This window comes from Macrotis lagotis, chromosome 3, assembly GCF_037893015.1.
Source record: "Macrotis lagotis isolate mMagLag1 chromosome 3, bilby.v1.9.chrom.fasta, whole genome shotgun sequence".
NCBI lineage: Eukaryota > Metazoa > Chordata > Mammalia > Peramelemorphia > Peramelidae > Macrotis > Macrotis lagotis.
In genome coordinates this window covers 195846100-195870144 of record NC_133660.1, presented here as the reverse complement: position 1 = coordinate 195870144, position 24045 = coordinate 195846100, and the positions used below count along the sequence as shown (strand labels likewise).

General features: G+C 35.5%; 1 protein-coding gene across 5 annotated transcripts in view; it reads right to left on the bottom strand.

The window, feature by feature from the left end:
- PPARGC1A (PPARG coactivator 1 alpha) overlaps positions 1–24045 on the bottom strand; it is a 152678-nt gene that overhangs the window by 93507 nt on the left and 35126 nt on the right. For 3 of the 5 annotated variants that reach the window (XM_074229702.1, XM_074229700.1, XM_074229699.1), the window contains one exon: positions 1842–1943. The exons of the other annotated variants lie outside the window; for them this stretch is intronic. In XM_074229702.1, the coding sequence (XP_074085803.1) occupies positions 1842–1943 (102 nt within the window). The remainder of the gene's footprint in view (positions 1–1841; positions 1944–24045) is intronic. 5 annotated transcript variants of the gene reach the window in all.

The following is a 24045-nucleotide window of genomic DNA, read 5'->3' as shown; positions in this document are numbered from 1 at the left end:
GGAGGACAGAAAAGATTAATGATCTCAGTCACACAGGCAGATTATCAGAAGAAATATTTAGAGCCAGGTCTTCCTGACTCATTACAATATGCTAACTCTAGACTCTAGTGTTCATACTTTCTCTGCCCACTACATTATGCCAATTCTCATGTTAGAAAACAGGTGAGATCAATAAGTTTTCTGGTTTTAAAATTTTCCACAATTTCACAAATCTAGAAATTAAAGAAATTTTAGCAATTATCTCCTCTAGTTTCCTCATTTTACAGATAAGAATAAATGCTTTGCCTAGGGTTACCCAAAGAGTAAATAGCAGAGATTTGATCTTAATCTAAGGTCTTCTGAGTCCATATTTCCTCTCCTGTAAAGAGACTTTATATCTCTGAACCCAGATTTTTTTTTCTTATCCTCCATAGTGTCTTGCACAAAATTGGTTATATACAGTAGTTGGTATTGACCTGACAATAAAAGAGAACAAGCTAAAGATATTCTGCCAGCAGTCTCCAAATTGGTCTGGGGTAACAGAGACTAAAAGGACAACAAAGAGAAGGCCATCAAAACCAAGTGGATTTAGTGGAAAAGCCTGGGAAGAATGAATGAATAAATGTTCATTATACAGTAAAGATAGAAGCAGCTAGATTTAACAATTGACTCCACTAGAGGATTATACAAAAGAGAAGTTTGGAAGATTGCCCCAAGGCTTGGTGTTTAGGGAAATTACTTTACCTTTACCTACTCCCAGGAAGCACAAGTTAGGCAATCAACTGTAGGCAGCTTTGCCTGGTCAGCCTTATGCTAACTATTAAGAGCTATTCAGAAGAGGACTAATGATCAGGAACTATCCTACTGCACCTAAATTCTTCATTAATAATATCCTGAGAACAATGAATATTTACTTTTTAATAGTAGCTTTCTAAATGAACTACCATTTGAGTCATATTATGTAGATCATATTAAGAAAGCAAGTGTCTTTTTTTCTAATACTCTAGCACAAACAATTCTCAAGAATTTCTAGTCCACAAAGTGTAGGAAAGATTGTACTTAGAGTGCTCTTCTCCTTTAACATCAGAACTTATTATGGGGGGGGTCACATAAACTTGGAGATAAGTTTCATTAAACTGCACAAAATGCTCTATATCAAAGATTGCGGTGCCCAAGAATAGAGTAGTAACAACAATAACAAAAACAATAGTATTTTCCTCCTTCCTTGTGATTTAATCAATGCAGACAACTCCAAATGTATATCTTTCTCCATCCTTGTACATAAGAAAACTAGCAAGTCTTCAACAATGTCTAAGGTGTTGAGAGGTAGTGACTTGTACATGACCATGCCACTGTTTGAGTTGTCTCAAATATAGGATCTGTACTCAGTTCTTCCTGATTCAAAGACCAGTTTTCTATAAACTACTATCATTCTGATTACTTAAACCAGTACCAGTCATCCTTCATCACCCAAAGGAAATTTAGAGGAGAAAGACAAGCAGTGAAAGGTACTTTGTCTGGCTTTGTAAGTAATGAACTTTGTGACCAGTAGGCTAAAGCTTTCTCATTTACAAAATGTAGCTATTGAACAGTACACTGAATACTTCCTAAAATTGTGAGTGTATAATATATAAAAAACAAAGCAGAGCAAAGAAAAGGACAAGGCACAGTCTAGGTAAAATTGTAAAGTAGATACAGATCATATAGTAAAGTAAATACAGCAAAATATAGTATATAGTTCAGTTACTCTCACCATTTAGTATGAATTCACTGACCTTTCTGTACCTTTCCTTCAAATACATGTTATTATTCCCTCAGAAGTTAGATGAACTAATATTCTCTTCCTTTCAAATGTCACTTACTAGTTGTATGACCTTGGGCAAGTCACTTAATCTTGATTGCCTTGCTTCTGGGGCCATCTCCAGTTGTTCTGATTCATATTGGTCCACTGGAACCAGATGGCTCTGGAGAAGAAAGTGAGGCTGAAGACTGAGCACAGTACTCCCCTTACTAAAATCCAATTCATGTACTTGTCATGGCAACATTTCCCCCAATATCATGGTCATCTTCAAGAATGAAGGAAAAACATCATTACACAATAATTAACGAAGAAGCTATATTTCTAAGGGGTATTTTCAGCTTTGTTGGGAACTCTACATAAGTCCCAAATGAATAAATCTCCTAATATCTTGGGGAAGTTAGATGTTGAGCCAACAAGTGAAAGCATGTCCTGAAAGTAAAGATAGGAAATAGAAAAGAAGGATACCTACAATACAGGTAGCAAAGGAGGTTAAGACATCAGTGAGTATGAGTTCTGTGAAAAATCCATTTAAATTGGTATCTAAGTGATCACTGATAACTTTTGGAAGAGAAATTTAAGCAATGGGGCTACAGCAGATACTTGATTATATAGGGTAAGAAGTAAATGGATTGAAGGGAAGCAGAGGAAGCAAAAGCAGACATAATCTTTCTAGGTGTTTTAGTGAATTGGCAACTGGACATTAGATATTAGATAATAATTTGAATTTAACAGCCAGGTCAAGTGAAACTATTTTAGAGGATTATGTGTTTGTAGGCAAAAAGAAAAGCACCAGTAGATGGAGAATGAAAATTAACAGGAAGATGGGACTAATTTATGGAGAAGGCTTTCAGATGCTAGAGGTTGGGATAAGGTATAGAAGTAAGACTAATTCCTGAAATGGAAATGAAGCTGTTTTCCTTAGGAGACTGTAAAGGAAGAGAAGATGAGGAAAGACCTAGAAGGGTTTTGATATATGGAGTGGGGGTGGAGATGGAACACATTAATTTTTTCAGTAAAGTAAGAGGTGAGGTTATTGCTGAGAGAATAGAGTAAAGAAAATATAGGAGGTTTGAAGAGTAAGTTTACAAGTTATTGAAAAGATATGCTAGAAAGTCAATAAAGGAAGAATGACTCTGGCATATTACTGAGGGTCAAACTGAAATTATACAATTTGAATTAATATTGGAGCTACCTAACATGGGTGAATGGTTTCCTCTAATGGTATTTGGGAGCAATTTGAAAGTAGGTGTGGAGAAGACAGATGATGGGGATGAGCCGATGTTGAATACTGTAGAAGAAAAACATTAGCATAAAAAGTATACAAGACAGAGACAACAATGTTCAGAGAAGAAAGTGAGTCAATAACAAGAAAAATTGACTGGGAAAACATGGAAGGACTGGAGATCATGAAAAAAATAAAGATTAGATTGAGGAAGAATAAGGAAAAAGGAATAGATGGAAAAAATAGGAGTTTATGAATAGAAAGGATAATTTCAAAGTTCAAGGTTAAAGAGTTGACACTCATATAGTTGATGGTGAGATGATCATATCAGCGAGTGGCTGAAATAGATTAAAAATGAAAGTCATAGGAATTTAAAAGATTAATGAAAAGGGATGTCAATGTTGAGAAATGATCATTATGAAGAAAAGATAGTCTTCCAAGTCTTCCTGCTTCCATTCTAAGAGGCAGGCAAGGAGCAGGATAAAAAGGATCAATATGAAATAATACTGAAGTCTTTGAGAAAGGAAAGTGAGTGATATCAACTGTAACAACCAAGATTATTTTAATCACTACCCTTGGCATTCTCTTTTCTTTTGGCTTCTTTAAGACTATTCTGGCTTGACTCTTCCCCTTTCTGATTGTTACTTCTCAGTCATCTTTGCTATCCTTCTGCTAACTATACTCATGGTCTCCCTAAGGTTCAGTCCTGAACTTTCTACTTTGTTTCTTCATTCTCTTACTGGTGATCTCATCAGCTCCCATGAATTTAAATAATTATTTTTGATGCAGATGATTCCCAAATCTAAATATAGGATATAGTGCAATTTTAAGGTATTAAATCTTAAGATATCTATTTATCTGTGAGCATTCTCCTTTATTCCCATCATACATTACAAACTGTCTGCTGGATGCTTCTTTCAGGGTATTCTATAAGTATTTGGGACTCAACATGTCTAAAATAATGCTCATGTTTTTCTCCAAACCTTTCTGTTGAGGGTGCCATTCTTTTCCCAGTCACCAAGTTCATAACTTTGGAGGCATCTTCAATTTTTCCTGCTTCCTTCACCTCCATACTTAGACAGCTTCTGAATCCAAACCTCTTGTGGGCATAAAATATCTCCACATTTTCCTCTCCTCCACAGGATCATACATCTTTATGCTAATTTAGTACTTTACCATCACTCCCCTAAATGATCAAAATAGCTTTTAAATTGGTATCTCTGCCTTCAAACTTTGTCCTTTTCAATTAATCCTCCATGCAACTGCAAAAGTGAAAATTTGAAAACCTTGGTCTGATCCTATCATCCTCTTTCCTTCTCAATAAATGTCAATTGTTCCCTAGTAGCCTGAGGATAAATAAAAACTCAGACTAAAAGACCTCAGATGAGAGTTCTCTATAATATGATTCTCCTCCATTTTCCAGTGTTGTTTCATATTATTCCTTTTCACATAGAACCTCTTCTAGTCAAACTGGTTCATAGATATTCCAATACCTTCTCACAGGTGACATACCTGGAATGCATCTCTTCTTCACCTCCACCTCTGATTTTCTATCTTCCTTCGAGACAAGATTGTGTATAATTACCTATATAGAGTCTTTCCTAATTTCTTCCTTTCTCATATCCTCACTCTCTCCATTTCTCCTCACCTTTACTGACGCCCTCTCTTAATATTACTTTGCATATGATTTATATTTATTTACCAATGTACATGGTGATATCTGAACAGCAGAATAGTAATTAGGAACTATTTAATTTATATCTATTTCCAGAAACTAGATTAGCACCTTGCACATATTAGGGATGTAATACATATCTGTCAAGTTTAATTTAAAGGAGCTGTATAAGTAAAGTGATAGCAGCAGAGGGAACATGACAGTAGGAACAAGGACCCAGCTGATACTTTCTCCTGGACCAGTGCATTGCAGGATAAAGCAATGAATAATCTACAATGGAGAAAGTAGGGAGGGCTTCTCTTTAATCTAGAGAGAATCGGGTTTCTATAAGTATCACAAGATGGGAAGAATGTGATAGGAAGGTATTAGAGTTGCCAAGTCTGGAGATATAGATTTGGACTCAATTGCATAGGAATGATAATTCAATTATAGGAATCGATATGGTCATCAAATAAGAAGAGAAAGAAAAAAGTGAGAAGGGTAAAACAAAGAGTCTTAGCCACCCATATTTAAAAAGCAGGAATGGGGATGGGGACTAGGTAAATAAACAAAACAGAAGTAGTTTGAAAGGTAGGAAATGTATCAGAAGAGGTCAGTATCAGAAAATACAAAGCACAAAACATGCAAAAGAAAGGAGTGAGTCAAAAGGATCAAATGTAAAAGAGATGTTTTAATTTGTATTTCTCTAATAATTAGTGATTTAGAGCAATTTTTCACATGCCTATGGATTGTTCTGATTTCCTCACCTGTAAATTGTCTTTGCATATCATTTGACCATTTGTCAATTGGGGAATGGCTTGCCTTTTTTTTTAATTTGACTCAGTCCTCTGTATATTTTAGAAATGAGTCTTTTGTCAGAAATACTAGTCATAAAAAATTGTTTCCCAATTTACTACATTTCTTTTGGTCTTGGTTACAGGGATTCTGTCTGTGCAAAAGTTTTTAATTTAATGAAATCAAAATTGTCTATTTATTTAGTTAGTTATTTTAGTTTTTTTGCAAGGCAAGTGGGTTAAGTGGCTTGCCCAAGGCCACACAGCTAGGTAATTATTAAGCATCTGAGACCAGATTTGAACCCAGGTACTACTGACTCCAAGGCTGGTCCTTTATCCACTACGCCACCTAGCCACCCCATCTAGTTTATTTTTAATGGTGCTCTCCATCTCTTCCTTGGTCATAAACTGCTTCCCTTTCCCTTTTATCTGACAGGTAATCTATGCCTTAATCTCCTAGTTTGCTTATAATATCGTTTTTTTATATCTAGATCCTATATTCATTTTGATCTTATCTTGGTATAGGGTGTGAGGTATTTGGCCTAATCCAAAACCTATTACCTTTAATTTTTAAAAAAATGTTATCTTATTATTTAATTCTGCTATATCTCATACTTTATGTTTCTTCCTTAAGGATGTAATTTCTCTCTTATCACATTCAACTTAGATCAAAACATACCATGGAAACAATGTAAAGACTAACAGATTACCTTCTGGGGGGGGAGGGAAGCAAGATTGGGGGAAAAATTATAATATTCAAAATAAATAAAATCTTTCCAAAAAATTGTAAAAGAGCGTCAAGTACAATGTGAACTTTTAAAAATCTTCTAAATTCAGGGAAAAAGAAGGAAGTAAGGAAGAAGAAAAGGTTTATTAAGTGCTTTACAAATATTATTTCATTCAATTTAGAGACAGCAATTATTATGAATATCATTTTACAGATAAGGAAATAAAAGCAAACAGAGATTAAATGACTGATCCAAAATCACCCAATAAGTATCTAAGCTCAAATTTGAACTTAGATCTTCCTAACTCCATATCCATTGCTCTATCCATTGTATCATCTAGGTCAGTATCGTCAAATTCAGAAGCCTCTCTGCAGGCAACATATTGACTTTGAAAACCACAAATGACCATTAACTATGTTATATTTTTTATCTATTTTGTTAACACTTTCCAATTACATTTTAATCTGCTTTAGGTAATAAGTTTGTACCTCTGATTTAGGTGACCTAGGGCAAATTATAAAGATCTGTGGAGTGAGTAGCCAGAGAGAAAGAAGTGTTCATGGATTATTTTATAGTCAGCTTCTTTTTCCCTTGCAAATTTCTTGTATTTCTCAACTGGATATTCCTGGAGGCAAGAAATGTGCCTTATGCTTTCGTCTTATTACACATGGTAGATGCTAAACACAGGTGGTTGTCTGCTTTAAAAAACAAAAAAAACCAGGTTACTCTATACTAACATCTATTCTTAGACCAAATAGCATTTAAAAATAAAAATGAAACATAAAATAAAAATTAGGGAGCATCAGTATTATAAATAATGCACTAAGTGAAAAGCAAAATTATTCTAAGAATGACCTTCAATAATTTCCTTAAGCTTTAAACAGATACTCTCCCTCCCCCCCTCCTCTTCCCCTCCCCACACAAAAAGTTTCTCTTCCATCTCTTTCTCTTCACAGAAAACAAAACAAATTAAAAAGAAAATCCCTAGAGTGGCAACAGTTTTGCTTTTCATGTTAGTGAAAAAGAAGAATAAAGTTGTCATTCTGCATTGAATGAAGCAGAGAAAGAGTTTATCATTGACACAACAGCATATAGAATTAATTTTTAGTATCGAAAACCCAAAGACCCCAAATGGAGTAACCAGTTTTATATTTTTAAAACATTCTGACTTTCTGCTTTGAAATTATAGGGCAAAATTTCAGTGAGGAGTATGTCTTAAAAAACCATTCCAGGGCAAATGAAAGCTTTATAAAGACTTTCTTTTCCAAAAACAACCAACCAGACAAATAAATAAATGCTGGTCTTTGGGAATGTTTCTTTTCACAGACATTAATAATGACAGCTTCAACTGTAAAGATTTCATATCATTGAAGGTAATGGAGTAATGTTTATTTCCATTAGTCTAGTCCTATAAAATCCTCTTTTTATATCTGTGCTCCTACAATTTCAAAACAGCAAAGATTGACATTTTGCTCCCTGACAAGGCAACACTTAATATTGGGATGTTTCAAAAATCTATATGAAGAAAGCTCTTAATACAAGATAGGCTGAACATTTTCCCCACAAATGGTTTGTTTTAGCTATCTCTCTTCTTCACGTATAAGGAAAATCAGACAGCTTATTGGCTTAGCTTGTTAGGCCAGGTTAAAGAGAGGCAATGCTGAAAGACTCTTACAGGCGCTTACCCTTGGACTAAAAATAGCAGGCACTAGAGAATTATCTTAAATACGACCAAACTTGTTCTGCATTGTGAATGCAGATAACTGTAATATGTTTCCATTTTTGGTTATTTCAGGCTTTTAAAAAATTTGGCTTGCTTTAACTGAGTATTTAATTGGTTTCTGATTCTATTTTGTCATATTTTCTCTTAGAGATGTAGCCGGGGGGGGGGGGGCTGCTTCATCCAGGAATCCTTTTTTCATTTTGTGGTGGTGCTTCTGTTTAAGTCTAATGAGCTGTTTCCACTATCAAACTTGCAAAAGAGAGACATACCTTGCAAGTTACAAATGGAATTCACCAAACATTTATTGAACAACTAGTATAGGCAGGGAGCAAAAGCATCCATTTCCCATTTGTCTTCTTTGATTTCCTAACTCTTCCTGCTAAAGATGGGGATGAGTCTGAAAGGAGAAATTTGGCTTACTGCTTTTAATTAATGAATTAGAGACCAGTCACAACTTTCCATTTTTCACATCATATAAAAGAAGGAGGCTCACAAATATCTTCCTTCAAAGAGTGAATGAAGAAAAAAAATTCTATTTAAAACCCTTGTAATGGGCTAAGTTCCACATTTGCTCATTTTCTTGGAAAGAAAGAAAAATAATCTACCAACAAAAAATTTAGCAAAATAGCAAAACAATCACCAAATGTAATTTTGCAACTGTCAAGAGAAACCCAGGTCAAATATCCTGTTATTTTTGCCTTTTTTGTGTTTCAAGTCTTGGGTTCTAATATTTACAGTCAATTAATCAATAAATATTTATTAGGTTCCTACTACAGGCCTCATAGTGAATTTGGATAAAGTGAGAAGTTTCCAGTCTGAGAGGTCCAAAGGCCTTGGTATAGTCACATCTCTTCTTGCCTTCCATGATGGTATCCACATCCTTTGTTTCATAATCTCCTATTCATAAATATTCATAATCCCCGATTTAATATTTTCAAAAATGATAGCAGCAAGTTAACTGCCAAACCCATATTAAACTTCATTCATGCTATTGCTCCTTATAGTTTCCAAAGAAAAACAGTTGGCATAATTTAAAAAGCTGCCTGAGGAACAGGTCAACCTGGGCAAGGTGAAATCAGGATCATGGTTTAAATGTCTTTGGAATGCATTTTCAGTTGCTGCACATGACTCAGAAGCATCAGCTAGTTCCTGGGGAAAGTAGTGAGTCTGCTACTGCCAAGAAGTCCTGAATAAAGGTGCCTCCTCTTTAGCTCTTTCTTAAGGGTGAGAGATAGTTGCTCTTATGGAGGGGGATGGGAGGGAGAAAGAATTCTTAATATCCTCAGAAGACATATAGCCAGTGCCTTTATATGCCAAAGTACAGTGGCTTAACATGGCCACATATCTTCTAGCTGCCATTAAAATCATCCATATATCTTCATCTTAGAAGCACGTTTTCTCACTGAGTTAAGAGATAAGTTCACAGGCGTTTCTGGCAAATACACAGCACTGGTTATCACTATTGGGTGTGTTAACAAGCCATGTCTTGGAGAACATGCACTTGGTTATTTAATTCATTTTATTTTTAGCATTGCCAGCCATGGAGATTGAGTCGCTTCCCTTGCATTTACTCAAGAATACACTGAGACAATTAACCAACACACGTATCTTAGACACTTACTATACACTCACTATATGGCACCGCACTGAATGCAGAAGTAGAAGACCCAGGGTAATGAACTAATTGGGGAGGTGGGGGGAGAGGAAAGGAAGGGGCACGTACTAAAAGGATTCCCATAGTCTAAAGACAGCTTTTATTGGCTTAGTCTAATGCAAAATTCCCTTTTATACACTCAATAATGAACTTTCATTTTGCTTATGTCCAGAGGCCTATTTACCATTCTAAATAAGTTCTTTTCCTAATATGGGTGCAGATGAAAAGATTTCCAATCTCTTCAACATTTAGACAAAAACAAGTAGATGTAGGAACCACATATAGCAAAAATGAGTATTGGGGGTAAAACATTCACAGACTTTTTTTCCCTTTCTGAACTTCATTTTATAAGCTCAGTTTCAATGAACTTTAGACGACAAGCAAAAATTCTGTCACTGGATTTAATTTCTGAGAATTTAAACAGTGTACCTTGTTTCATCTTTGTCCATTTATTTCATTTGTATTTCCTTTATTGCCTGTTTTGGACCTCAGAGGCCACACCAGAGGCAGTGCAGCCAACCTTGTCCACAAGTTGGAATCACTTTTTATGCTATCAGGCAAAAGGTCAGGTAGAGGGGTCGAGTTATTTGCACAATTAATCTGACCACTTAAGGACAATCCAATGGCTGAAGAATAGCTTGCAGGTGGAATGATGAACAGGGTCATTGCCACACAACTGTAGTAGAGGCTATTATGGCAGCCATAAAGAAAAAATAAAAAAAACTGAACAAGAAAGAGTCACTTGTGAAAAGGACATGAAGAGACTCACAATCACCCCCTCACCCTTACCAGGCAAAATATAAAGTTAGACCAGGAAATTGTGCTATTAGCCAGGGCTGAAAGGACTGCCACTTGTGGATCCTGTCAGAATAAATGCTAACAAGAGGTTATAGCTTGAACAAGGTTGAGGATCCATCTCAGAAAGAAATGAAAAATTGTAAATTTGGTATGGGGGCTTATACTCATGAATTTGATAATTATATATGTGTGTGTGTGTGTGTGTGTGTGTGTGTGTGTGTGTGTGTGTATGTATGTATGTATGGAGAGAATTTACCTTGAATGACTATTCGGGGTGATATTTAGGAGGAACCAATGAGACATAAACTCCCAACCAAAAATCCTTGCTCCATGTTACCATCTGCCACTAATGGCCAGTGAATCCTTAACCCTGGGTAAACTTCTCATCTAATTTTTTCCAGAACAAGAAGATCATGGGCTACTGAGCATCATTGGAAAAAAACTGCATCATCAAGTTGATTTTACTGATTACAAATTACATAGTCCTTGATACAGTTAGATAATCCTCATTTACCCATATTGATTCTGTACTTTATCCCCAACAACAGCTGTTTCAAATTTTTTTCTTCTCCCCTTCTCCCCTAACTTGTTCCTCATACTCTTATCACTTAATGCCTCTGCCCCCCCCCCTCCACTTTCTAACTCTTGGAAGAGGACTTCATCATTTACGAAGTTATGTTGGATTAATACAACTACAAACTCCTTTGATCTCACAATATAGCACTAAACTACTCCCTAGCCTCACCTCATATTACTCTAATTTATTCCTTCTATGAGTAGACCATTTATAACACTGTGGCTTAGAATGCCCTATAAACATAGTCATTCTTCTTGCCTCTGCTCCATTGTTCCCTAGTATCTCCTTCATTTTCTTTTCCTCTTGAATTCCTAACCATCCTTTAAAACCCAATTCAAGTGTCTGCTCCTCTATGAAGTTTTCCTTGACTTCTTGATGCTGGTGAAGAACATCCTCTCACACCTCACATCACTTCATTGTATAACTTTGTAATGCATATGTGATATTTTAGTATATATTTATATATGTTTGTCTTATCTTCAAACTAGGCTGTATGCTACAGATGACAAAAGACTGAACTGTTTTGGGGGTTCTCTTCTAGAACCGTACTGGCCATATAGATGCTTACTACATGCTTGAAATACAAACTTGATAAAGAAATTTTAGGAAGGAACTTGGCTTGAATTTACAGTTCTAATCCTAAGAAGGTCAAGGTACTTAATCTCCTTGGTCTTCAGTATCCTCATCTTTAAAACAAGAAAACAATCCTAGATCTCCAAACCCTGTTAGTTTCAATTCTTCATGAAAAATGGGATGGAGGGAATTATCTGTGATAAACATTTTTAGTACAGTTCAAATAAAATGTTACATAAATATGTCAAGAGTGGATGATTTGACTAAATTGTATTATCAAATAAGAAGTCAACTCTATTTTTATTGTCCTAATCATCATTGTCAAACTTTTTTAAGGAAGTGAGCTATTCAGCCAAAAAAATATTTATTATCAACAAAATTAGTTGCTTTACCATCAGAAGGCATTTTGTCACATTTATTTCCTTATAGAGAAAGTCCATGTTATGTAGTTTAACAAAGCATCTCTTTTTATTGATGTTTAGTGATGTAATCTTTGTGGAACATAACAAGACTACATGAGACTGTCTTCCAAATTTAATGAAATACAATAACATTCAATTAATTGTAACATCAAGTTGTTATTAAGAAAGTGGTATAGGGAAATTATAGGAAGACGGCAATATGATGTCGGGAACCCAGGTAGCCAACAAACAGCACAACAAAGTTCTAAAAATGCACCAGAAGAAACACTGACTAAGAAGACCAGAAAGAAATGTCTATAACCTCTTCTATCCAGTCCAGAATTGCACTGAGATAGTTACCAGCATCCTGTAGAGGCTTTAAATGAAGACAATCCAGAGTAGGTAGGAGGCAAAACTTTCACATGAAGCCCAGATCCCAAAGGACCCCAGAGTCAGATTGATGGGAATTCATGGAAGTTCATGCCCAAACCACAAAAGAAAAAGTCACATCAAAAATTGGGAAACAAAACACATAGGATCTTGGAAAAGGCATGATATCAATGCAATCAGCAATATCCGGTTAGAACCTACAAAGAACATAATCACCTACAAGTTGGAATGGGCAAATAGGAGACAACAGAGAAAAGGCTAAAACTAAAACCTAAGTTGAGCAAACAGGATGCTGAGTCAAAGCCTAGGAAGATTGGTACTAATCAGCTACCATTTTCAAGATAAGCAGGCCCTGCTCACAACATCTAAGCAAATTGGAGGAAAAAGCATAAGTTTCAAGCACAAAGTCCTAACCAGAAAATGAGACATGATATGAGCAAAGAGAATAAAATACCAAATACAATGAAATTATTTTGGATAGAGAGAAGACAAAGAAGTAAAGCAAGAAGAGAGTCATTCCATAACAAGTTCAAGTAGAGTCTCAGTGAATGTTCTGGCCACAAGACCCACAATAAAGAAATGAAATGAGATATAAAATATAAAGTTAAGGCAAATGACAGCCAGAGAGAGAAAATATTGAAAGGAGAATTTGTAGCTAAGAACAGAGAAGGTGGAACGTACTAGAGAATGGAATTCTATGAAAACTAGATTGGGACAAATATAAAGCAATGACTCCACGAGACAGTGAGGAATACTAAAGCAAAATCAAAAGTCTTAAAAATAAAACTTCAAGAAAATAAAAGATATATGCTATCAAACCAAGGAAGGAAAATCTAAGAATCATTACATTAGCTGAAAATCATGACCAAAAATTAAGCTTAGAAAATATTTTTAAAAATCCAAACTGAAATTCCTGAAATATTTAAGAACCAAAGGACAAAATGGAAGGAAAAAGTCAACTCCCAAAATAAACCCAAAATGAAAACTCCTAGGGCTATTAAATTCAAATTCCAGAACTTCTAGGTCAATAATTAAGAAGCAACAGTGAGAATCACCTAAGACTTGGAAGTTTCAGCTATGAAGGAGAGGAATAGACTATGATATTCCAAAAGGCAGAAGACCAAGGCTCATAACCAATAACCTATCTTCAAAACTTGGCAAGTAATGGAGGTAAAAGAGAAGATGGGCATACACAATTATCATTCTTTGAATGCAAATGTGGTAAACTCATCCATAAACCAAAAGAGATAGAATAATGGACTAAAACTCATCAGAATCTAACAATATGTTCTTTACAAGAAACATTTGAGATTCATTAACTCAGATAAATATATTTATTCATCAGTGAAATTCAAAAAAGGAGGTACTTTGAAAGCTGACTCTGTTTTTAATATTCATCTATGTAGCCCCTGGGCAAGTAATTTCCCTTTCATGAGACTCAGTTTCCTTATCTGTAAAATAAAGGAGTTGAATGAGATAATCTCTAAGATCTTTTCCCAGCTGTAAATTAATGACCCAAAGAATTAGAACAGCATCAAATATATAGGATTTCAGTATTAGAAGGTATTGCTGTGGTCATCTAGTTCATTCTGAATAAATAAATTTTCCAGATACATGAAACCTACCTACATATTTATTTATCTATTCATTTATTTATTATTTATTCATTTATCTATTCATTCATTCTTTTGTTCATTTGTCTGTTTGTTTACAAGGCAGTAGGGTTAAGTGACTTGCTCATGGTCACACAACTAGGTAATTATTAAGTTTCTGATGTCAGATTTGAACTTGTCATACTCATTCCAGGGCTGCATTTGAACTCAGGTCCTCCTGACCCCAGGCTGGTGTTCTATCCACCGTGCCACCTAGCTGCCCCTACCTCTTTAAATTATATCACAACATTAAAGCTACAAGAGCCCTATAATCTCACTCTCTCATTTTACAGATAAGAAAACTGAAGCCTGGTAGAAGAAATGATTTGGCAGAGGTCATAGATTTAGTAAATAATAGAACTGAGAACTGAAAATAAATCTTTGATTAGTCTGACTTCAAAGCTTGGGTATTAAAATAATAATAACAATTAATAATCATGATGATGATACACTATACACCTTTATATTTTTAACATTATGAACTTCAATTGTTTATTGCCCTATAATAGCAAAAACTCTTTGGAATTATTTGGGTATGTGGGAATATTTTTCTTTACAATAATGATCCTATATCTCTCATTTCTTCAATTCCCTTGACTACTTTTTATAGCATTTTCCCCCCTAGCAGTCAGTTGTACTTTTAGCTAATAAAACTTTTTGGTTCTGGTAACCTTTCTTTTCTTTCTAAATTATTCTAAGCTAAGAAAACTTGCTAGGATAATGTATAAATCGAGAGAATAAAAATTCTTAGTGAAGACTGTGGGACTCTAATTTGAGTAAAGTGCATGTGGTTTATTAGAAACTATTTTAATTGCTCAGGGACTTCTCTGGATTATTATCTAAAAACTGCCACAAAAGTGACCTCTGGGTAAATGAGATGTTACTCTACTAGAATGCATTAAGAAAACATCTCTCTTTAAATAAAATACGCCATGCAAAGCAACTTCAGTGTTCCTTTGGAAGCATTGGAAAGGATGTCACTGTGACCGGAGATTAACTAGTCTCTGCCTAATGTTTGATAAGCATTGGAATCGTTGTTTTGGTGATCTTGCTACAAGAGAAGACTAAAAATTGCTGGTGAAGGTTACAATCTCTTACTGACTCAAAGAGGGAAAATATTCGCCATTTAAAGCTAAGTGGAAAGGAGCATGCATCATACTATCTAGATCCTATGACTTACTTATCTGTTAGGTACAGGCAGCATCCATATACCTCCCAAATGCATCTAAAAAGAGAAATCTCTTCAGCTGTATGTGGACAGAATTTCTTTGTCAAAACTTTGGTTTGAACAAATATCACAGAACAGTTTAGCACAGACAGGATTTGTCCCAAGAGAAAGTGACACAAATTCCTTTCAGACAGGAACTGCCACCTCAGCTGCAAAGCTAGGATGACCAGGTGATAGGATTATGAGTACTGGAAAGCAGCATTATGACCCAAGGTAGCTCTTAAATCAATTGGACACAGAATGTTAAAATTCGTGACTATTAGCAAAAGTCTCTCACACAGTACAGTATCTCTGTGCTTAAAAAGGCAGATGCTTCTATAGACTCAGTCCAAGTTGTGGGTGTGTGACTTGGGTGTGACAGCACCCAAGCTAAATTTGTGAAGTTAACCTTGCCAGCAGGCTCGCATTGATTTATGGAATGAGACGAGAGCCACAGCAAAGCACCCAGAACTGGAGCATAGAGTAAGTCAGGGTGTTCCTGCCTAACTATGTGCTGGCAATACTCAAGAGGATCCTGATATGAAAATATTTCTGGAGAGAATTTGAATTGGCTAGGATCCCTTGACACTGGGAAAGCTATGTCTGGAATAAGTATGTTTCAATATCATATCGCAAAAGAAGTGGCCCATGGAGTAGAGAACATCCCTAGGAAAAGAATCCATCGAAAACTAAAGCCATTAGAAAGGATATGGCGGAAAGAGAGAGAACAAATCCATCTTCCCTAACTTGGAATTATGTGAAAATCACTAATAACCTTACTTATATTTTTTATCATATGGTCACATAACATTAGATAGTTTACAAAATGCTATCACTAAATTATATCCAACCAAGTTTATTAAGCACGTGAAAAGTGTAGTGCTATGTAATGAAAGAGAGGCAAAGCTAGACATAGCACATGTCATGGACCATTTACCTTATGTAATCAAATGAGGGAAATAAGTATGATAGAGTTAAAGGAGAGAGGTGAAGATACAAAGTGTGGCTGGAAAATATGAGGCAGGGGGACCATTTTCTTGGGGGGAATCACAATAGCTTCATGGAGGAGGTGACACTAAGCCAAGTCATAAAGAAACTCCAAAGTGGAAATGAAGAAGCACATTCCAAACAGGTTGTATGGTTTATTCTGATACATGGAAGCCTAGATCAGGGAGAGCAGCCCAGTTTGACTAGAACATTAAGTAAATAAAGACTGGAAATAAAGGTTGAGGGCCAACTCTGAGAGGCTTTGAATGCTTGCTGGAAGAGATTTATATTCCAACCTGGAGCAAAATTTCTTAATCTGTTTTTGCTATTATTAACAACTTTTATAATTTTCCTTGATACAATGTTCCCTTTTGCGGTTCCTATATATTTTGTTTGGTTTTTTTCTTGGTTTGTTTTTTATAAGGCAATGGGATTAAGTGACTTTCCCTAAATCACATAGCTAGACAATTATTAGCTGCCCTCATTTGAACTCAGGTTCTCCTAATTCCAGGGTGGGTGGTCTATCCATTGTGCCACCTAGCTGCCCTGTGTATTTTGTTTTATACATGTCAAAACACTATTCTGGCTCCAATAGATGTCAAAGGGGTCTATGAAACAAATTAAGTTGAAAATTCTTGGCTTACAAGAAATAGGCAACTCCTGATCTTAAAGCAAGGAAGTAGGGACAACACGCTGATGTAGTAGAAAGAGGGCTGAACTTGGAAGACTTTAGAGGTTGTTGTTCAGTCATTATGACCCCTTTTGGGGTTTTCTTGCCAGAGATGCTGGAGTGGTTTGCCATTTCCTCCTCTAGCTCACTTGACAGATGAGGAAAATGATAGCAGAATTAAATAATTTGGCCAGGGTCACACAGCTAGTGTCTGAGGCTGCATTTGGAGTCAGGTTTTCCTGAACCACCCATTCACCTAATGGCCCCCAGGAAGACTTGTATATGTTCAAATCCAGTCACCAATCCTTATTAGCTTAGTGATCATAGATAAATCATTCAATTACTGTAAAACTCAGTTCCACAGGATCATAGATTTAAATTTAGAGGTCTCCTAGTCTCCTGTACTAATTTTACAGATGAAGAAACTGAAACTTAAAAAAAAATAAAGTGAAATGAATTGCTCAAGTCCACATAAATGATCAGTAGAAGAACTGACATTAAAATCCAGATTCTTGGACTTCAGATGCAGCACTTCTGATAAAAAAGTATAATAATCTATCAATCAAAAAGCATTTATTAAGTGCCTAGGATATACCAGACTCTAGATAATTGTAGCACCTTCCTCACAGTTACTTGTAAGGTTCAGTGAAATAATGTGGATTTTGCAAAATATACAATTATTTTGGCCAATTATCATTATTATTATTATTATTACTTACAATAGAAGCAATACAGTTTGGGGGATGAAGAAGTAGGCTTGGAGCCAGAAAGGGCTAGATTACAGTCTGGGTTTTTTGACCCTGTTCTAGTCACATAATCTCTCACTACTCCAGTCAAATCTCAAAATTTATAAATTGCAGATAAGGTTCCAATCTAGATTAGTCAGTGGAGTTTTCTTATCTGGGAATTTCTTAAGTTGATTAAAAACAATATTCCACTCCTCAGTGACTATTATTTATATTATACATATTGTTTGAATAAATTATTTTGTTCTCTCAAATCATCCTGTAAATAAGGAAGATATCACCAGCCCCATTTTGTGAATGAGGCATCAATTTAGAGAAAAGCTCAATGATTTCTTCATGGCCACTTACTACTTAATGGTAGAACTAAATATTTATCCTAATTCAAGCACTCTTTCTAATGGCCTCTGCTGCTTTCGGGTAGGGGTGGGGGAACACATCTGGGACTTTTTAATGCATATTGTGTGTCAATACTTAAATTAGGGGTACTAGTAGATATAGATTATGTTCATTTTTTGTTAGCATCCCTGGGTTAGGAGACTTTGTCTTTGGGAAAATCTTTCATGGAGACATTTAAATCTCATTTTGAAGAAAAAGAATTCTATTAGGTAAAATATCCAGTGTGTCACATATAGCTAAAAACTTTTCATTACTTCCAGTTGGACTGGAATATTATTCCCAGAGCAAAATGTCAAGAGGACTAAACCTGTACAAGACTCTTCACATCCAAGCCAGCATTGCAGAATTCCAGGGATCCCAAGCTCACATAATAAAAGGTCAGCCCTCTGAATTCTACAATTCCTTTCCCAAGCTTATTCCTTGCCACCCTTCTTCACCTGGCAACTTCAAAGCATAACACTATCGATTTCTTTGGCATAGTGTGTGCATTACCCATAGCAAATGTACATTCTAGAAGGAAGGAGCTCATGATGGAGGCATAAGTTTGATTTTTTATCTTATCAATACTACATAATTAGTAGTTGTCAGAGGAAGAAAGATTTCTCTCTCATTGATAGTCAGGACATGCCACAGACTTATCAATGCTATTTGTCATACTTTATTGGGGAGACTAAAAGAGTTATATAAATATCATTACAAAATTAAAAGCCAGAATCTAAGAAATGTTTCAATTTGGATTCTTACTATGAAGCAGCTAATTATTTCTCTATTCAGAAGTTATATTTGCACATTTGAGGTATGGAATGAGAAGAATTTCAATAATCACCTTTCCAGAATTTTAAAGTAATAATCTTAAGAGGGAGAAGAGAAAAAGGTAAAATTGTAAATATGATGATGATGACTTTCATGTAAATTTAAAGCATGTATAGCTATTGGGATTAAAAACCCTCTTTGATAAAAACTGCTGGGAAAATTGGAAGTTAGTATGGAAGCAACTTGGATTAGACCAACACCTCACACCCCATACCAAGATAAGATCCAAATGGATACAGGATTTAGACATAAAAAATAATATTATAAGCAAACTAGAAGAACAAGGACTAGTTTACCTGTCAGATCTATGGAAAGGGAAGCAATATATGACTAAGGAAGAGATGGAGAACATCACTAAAAACAAACTAGATAATTTTGGTTACATTAAATTAAAAAAGGTTTGCACAGACAAAACCACTGTAACCAAGATCAAAAGAAATGTAGTAAACTGGAAAACAATCTTTCCAATTAGCATTTCTGACAAAGGACTCATTTCTAAAATATACAGAGAACTGAGTCAAGTTAAAAAAAAGTCATTCCTCAAACGACAAATGGTCAAAGAATATGCAAAGGCAATTTACAGATGAGGAGATCAATCCATAGTCATATGAAAAATTACTCTAAATCATTACTTATTAGAGAAATGCAAATTATAGTATCTCTGAGGTATACCACCTCACACCTCTCAGACTGGTCAACATGGCCAGAAAGGACAATGATCAATGTTGGAAGGGATGTGGGAAATCTGGGACACTAATACATTGTTGGTGGAGTTGTGAACTCATCCACCCTTTCTGGAGAGCAGTTTGAAATTGTGCCCAAAGGGCAACAATAATGTGCATACCCTTTGATCCAGCAAAACTACTCCTGGGTCTATACCCTGAAGAGATCATGGAAAAGAGTAAAAAAACATCACTTGTACAAAAATATTCAGAGCAGCCCTGTTTGTGGTGGCGAAGAACTGGGAATCAAGTAAATGTCCTTCAGTTGGGGAATGGCTTAACAAATTGTGGTATATGTATGTCATGGAATGCTATTGTTCTATTAGAAACCAGGAGGGATGGAAATTCAGGGAAGTCTAGAGGGATTTGCATGAACTGATGCTGAAGGAGATGAGCAAAACCAGAAAAGCATTGTATACCCTAACAGCAAAATGGAGGTGATGATCAACCTTGATGGACTTAATCATTTCATCAGTGCAACAATCAGGGACAATTTGAGGCTGACTGTAATGGAGAATACCATCTGTATCCAGAGAAAGAACTGTGGAGTTTGAACAAAGATCAAGGACAATTACCTTTAATTTAGAAAAAAAAAAAACCTAACATCTTATTGTCTGATCTTGCTATCTCTTTTACTTTATATTTCTTCCTTAAGGATGTGATTTCTCTCTCGTCACATTCAATTTGGACCAATGTAAAGACTGGCAAATTGCCTTCTGTTGGGAGGGGAGTAAGATTAGGGGAAAAATTGTAAAACTCAAAATAAAAAAAAATCTTTTTAAAAAAAGATTTAGCAAAGGCTATGCATATTACCTCATTTGATCCTCAAGGGAACTCTGAGATAGATAACATGATTATCCTCATTTTATGGGTGAAGAAACTGAGACTGATAAAGTTCAATGGCTTGTTCAGAGTCACATAACTAATAAGTGTCAGAGGTAGAACTGGAAACTGGATCTTCCTCACTTGTAGGAGAATGCTCAGAGCATTGGACTCAAGAGGAAGGAAGACCCAAGTTAAAATCCTGCTGCAGCTACTTACTGGTATGTGGCCTCTCTCATTTTCAATTTCCCAAGCTGTAAAATGGAGATAATCACAGAACTTAACTCACCATAAAGCACTATGAATGTTATTATTAATATTATAATTATCATTGTTATTGGACACCACAATATATGTGACTTCTGTTATCAGATAATTTGAGGGGAAATATATATTTTTAAAGTTCCAAAAAGTAGAATTTTTACTATTTCCTAGCTAAGTTTTGTTGTTAGACCATGGCAGCAAAATCAGTGACTAGGGACCCAGCAACAATTAGCCCCAGTAATTGATCCCTAGTTTTCTTTCAAAGCTCAATCAGCCAACTAACCACCTTTCTTTCCTCCTTCCCTTCTTCTTTCCCTCCCCCCCTTACTGCTCTCCATTCATCTCAAGATACAAACTTTCCTTCCTTCTTTTCTTCCTTCTTTCTTTCCCCTTTCTTTCCTCCCTTCTTTTTCTCCCTCCCTTCCTTCCCTCCTCCCTTTTTTCTTTCTTCCTTCTTTCCTTCCTTCATTCTTTCCCTCCCTCCTTTCATCTCTTCCTCCTTTGCTTCTTTTCTTGTTTCCTTTCCGTAATTCCTTCCTTCCAAACTGCTAATTTGGATCAATATTTCTCCTTAATATTGCCTGCTGTTATGAAAGGGGAGTGAGAACAAAGCAGTTGATTGTTGACTGGTCTATAACAGTGTAATACTGAATGAATGTTAAGTGGGATGTGAAGGTGATAAGAAAGCCTGCCAGAGTGAAGTTGGAGAATTCAATAGCAACTGTTAGTGAACTAATGTGCATCTTAATAATAGTAAAATCCACATCAAAAAATGCCATTTATGCCCCCCACCCCCAAAATCATCAAGCGTTGCCTGAAAATTCCAATGGCCAGAGAAAAACATACCAGAGCAGCCAATTAACTTTCACACTGGAAAAGAAGGCATTCCAAAGTGGGGGTGGGGTGGAGAGGGATAGAAATCCTGCCAGAAATGCCACTCACTCTTTATCCACCAAAAGGAAGTACCACCTTCCCACTTTGGGGGGCCCTCTCGACAATTCCTGGGGAAAATATTTAGTTCAACATTATCGTAAGCAAGAATATGACTCTATTTATGTGACAAGTTGACAACATACAATTTCATGCTTGTTGAACTGATCGGTGTTATATATTCACTGTGAATATTACGAAGCTTCACCATTATAAATATGAAACAGTATACACTTATTCAAAATAACTCCACCAGTAGCAATTTATAGCCTGCTTGTTTGTGTACTTATGAAGTCCAAATGCCACCTTAAGAAGCTGCAGCTCACAAAAACAGATGTGCAGTGTGACTGTGACCAAAATGGATTTACGATGACCTATGTGAAAGGAGGCTATTACATTTTGGTCTGCATGGCAGCTGACACTAGTTTGTATTTAGATATGTGACTGGTGGGAACACTGTGTCCTTAAAGGCCTGTTTAAACACAGGCCAAGACATTTGTCTAGTGGACTAATTATTTTACCACTGTTCCAAGTAAGATTTTTTTTCTCTTTTTTCTCTTTTTCCCTTAAAAAAAGGGCACACATTTTCATGACTTTGAATAAAGATACAGTAAGGACTTTAAATCCTGGTTCATCCAGGTGAAATGCTGTCATACCTTCTAGAATGCCTGCTTAATAGGACTGTGCAGAGATCATTTGTACTTTCTGGATCAGGTGTAGCCACAAGGCCACCAGTCATCAAACAATAAGCTGTCATTTAAAGAGATTTCCCCACTTCTTTCCTCCTTTTAAAAGCAGATTTCAACCAATAAGGAAGGGAACATTAAACAGCACATATAGGAACTGGTTAAGAAGAAGACAATGAGAAGCCAGACAACTGCTTCAACTCAATTTCAAGAAAATTGCAAAAGTATTTCCCCTAAATAACTAAGGAGGATATCTGGAACTACAAAAAGCTGTCTCTATTATTTGAGAGTTTATAAATCAGGATCAACTACTTTGTGGTAGCATATATATGTATATACATATATATAATATATGTATATACATATATATTATATACATATATATATATACACACATGACTGTAAAAATGCTTAGTTCTTATTATTGTAGTATTTTGGCTGTCTTTAGAGTTCTTGCAATATTTGCTTATAAAATATGCAAAATCTAAACTTCGAACTTGTAAACTTCTAACTTGCAAAATTCAACCCGAAGGTCTTTTAAAGCAAAATGGAAATTGGTCTAGGTATCTTAAGATGGTTCTGTATCCTTTATTCATTTAATAAGCCTCCTTCCTCTTGTTTTGTGACATGCATTCTTTTGATCCTTTGGAATGATTAAAATCATTTAATTTTTCATTATTGTTGTCCTTTATTCTTCATAGAAAGTTTGCTATCCAAAATCTGCATCAGTTTCCTTTCTTGTTTACTATTCAATTAAAGAGAAAATTCTGTGTGTCCAAGCACTAAGTCCATCCCACAAGAAAATATAATCACATATGATCATTTACCAGGGATATTGATAGGTCTTATTGGCTTGTTTTTGAGATCTCTTTAATATGAACTGCTAGGGATAACAATTTGCAGCCTTGTTTTAAGGTCTTCTTTCTCTGAGCCTAACCTTCTCTTCTTTTGTGTCATCGAGCAATATTCTGCAGTGAAATTCCATTTGCCACAACAAAACTTGCTGTGAGTCATGTTTTAGAATAATGTAAGTTTCTTGTTGCATCTAGAACACATTAAACATCTAATGTAAAGCAATTATCATTTCAATAATCTGCTTATTAGCCTCCGAAGATTTGGGGTTTCTTCCCTAGATCCTTACTGATAGGATGCCCACTGTACATTTTCATCTAAAGCAATTTAGTTTATATTTCAGACATGCTGCTCTCTTGTTCACACCATCCTACTCCTCCTAGGCACTTTCCTTAAGCTTTATTTTTACTATTATCCCAACTAGAACATTAAACACAATGTTTAAGTTCTATGTTAAATCACAATCACTTCCTATTAGCCCTTCCAAGCTACCCATTTTTATCAACAGTTACTTTATTAAATCCTTAATAATATAGATGGAATAGTTAGTTAATTTGTGTGTTGAGCCATGGATGTTAATTTGTAAACATAATAACATACTGCAATCATTTGCATAATAGCATTTTAATCTTTTTAGTAAAAGCTGTAATTCCCTACAAAGTACACTGCAGTAGAAACTAAGTGACTATTGGTAATAATAAAAAAGGCCTTAAAATTCTGATCCTATTATGGTGTTGGAACATACCCAAACTGCTTCCATAATCTCTGAAATGTTACTGTTCTCTGATTTAGGTGTCTGTGTCAAGAATAAAAATGAAGTATAACTGGTAGCAGTAGACTATTTCCTAAATGTAATTTAGTATTCACTAAGCACCAGCACTTTGCAAATAGCTCTGAGGCTTTCCTTCAAAGTTCAGAGCTCTGGTTATGCATATTGTGGGAAGTACACCATGCAGCTCACCTCTAAACTCTGTTGTGCTGAATAGATGGCTAGGATAAATCAT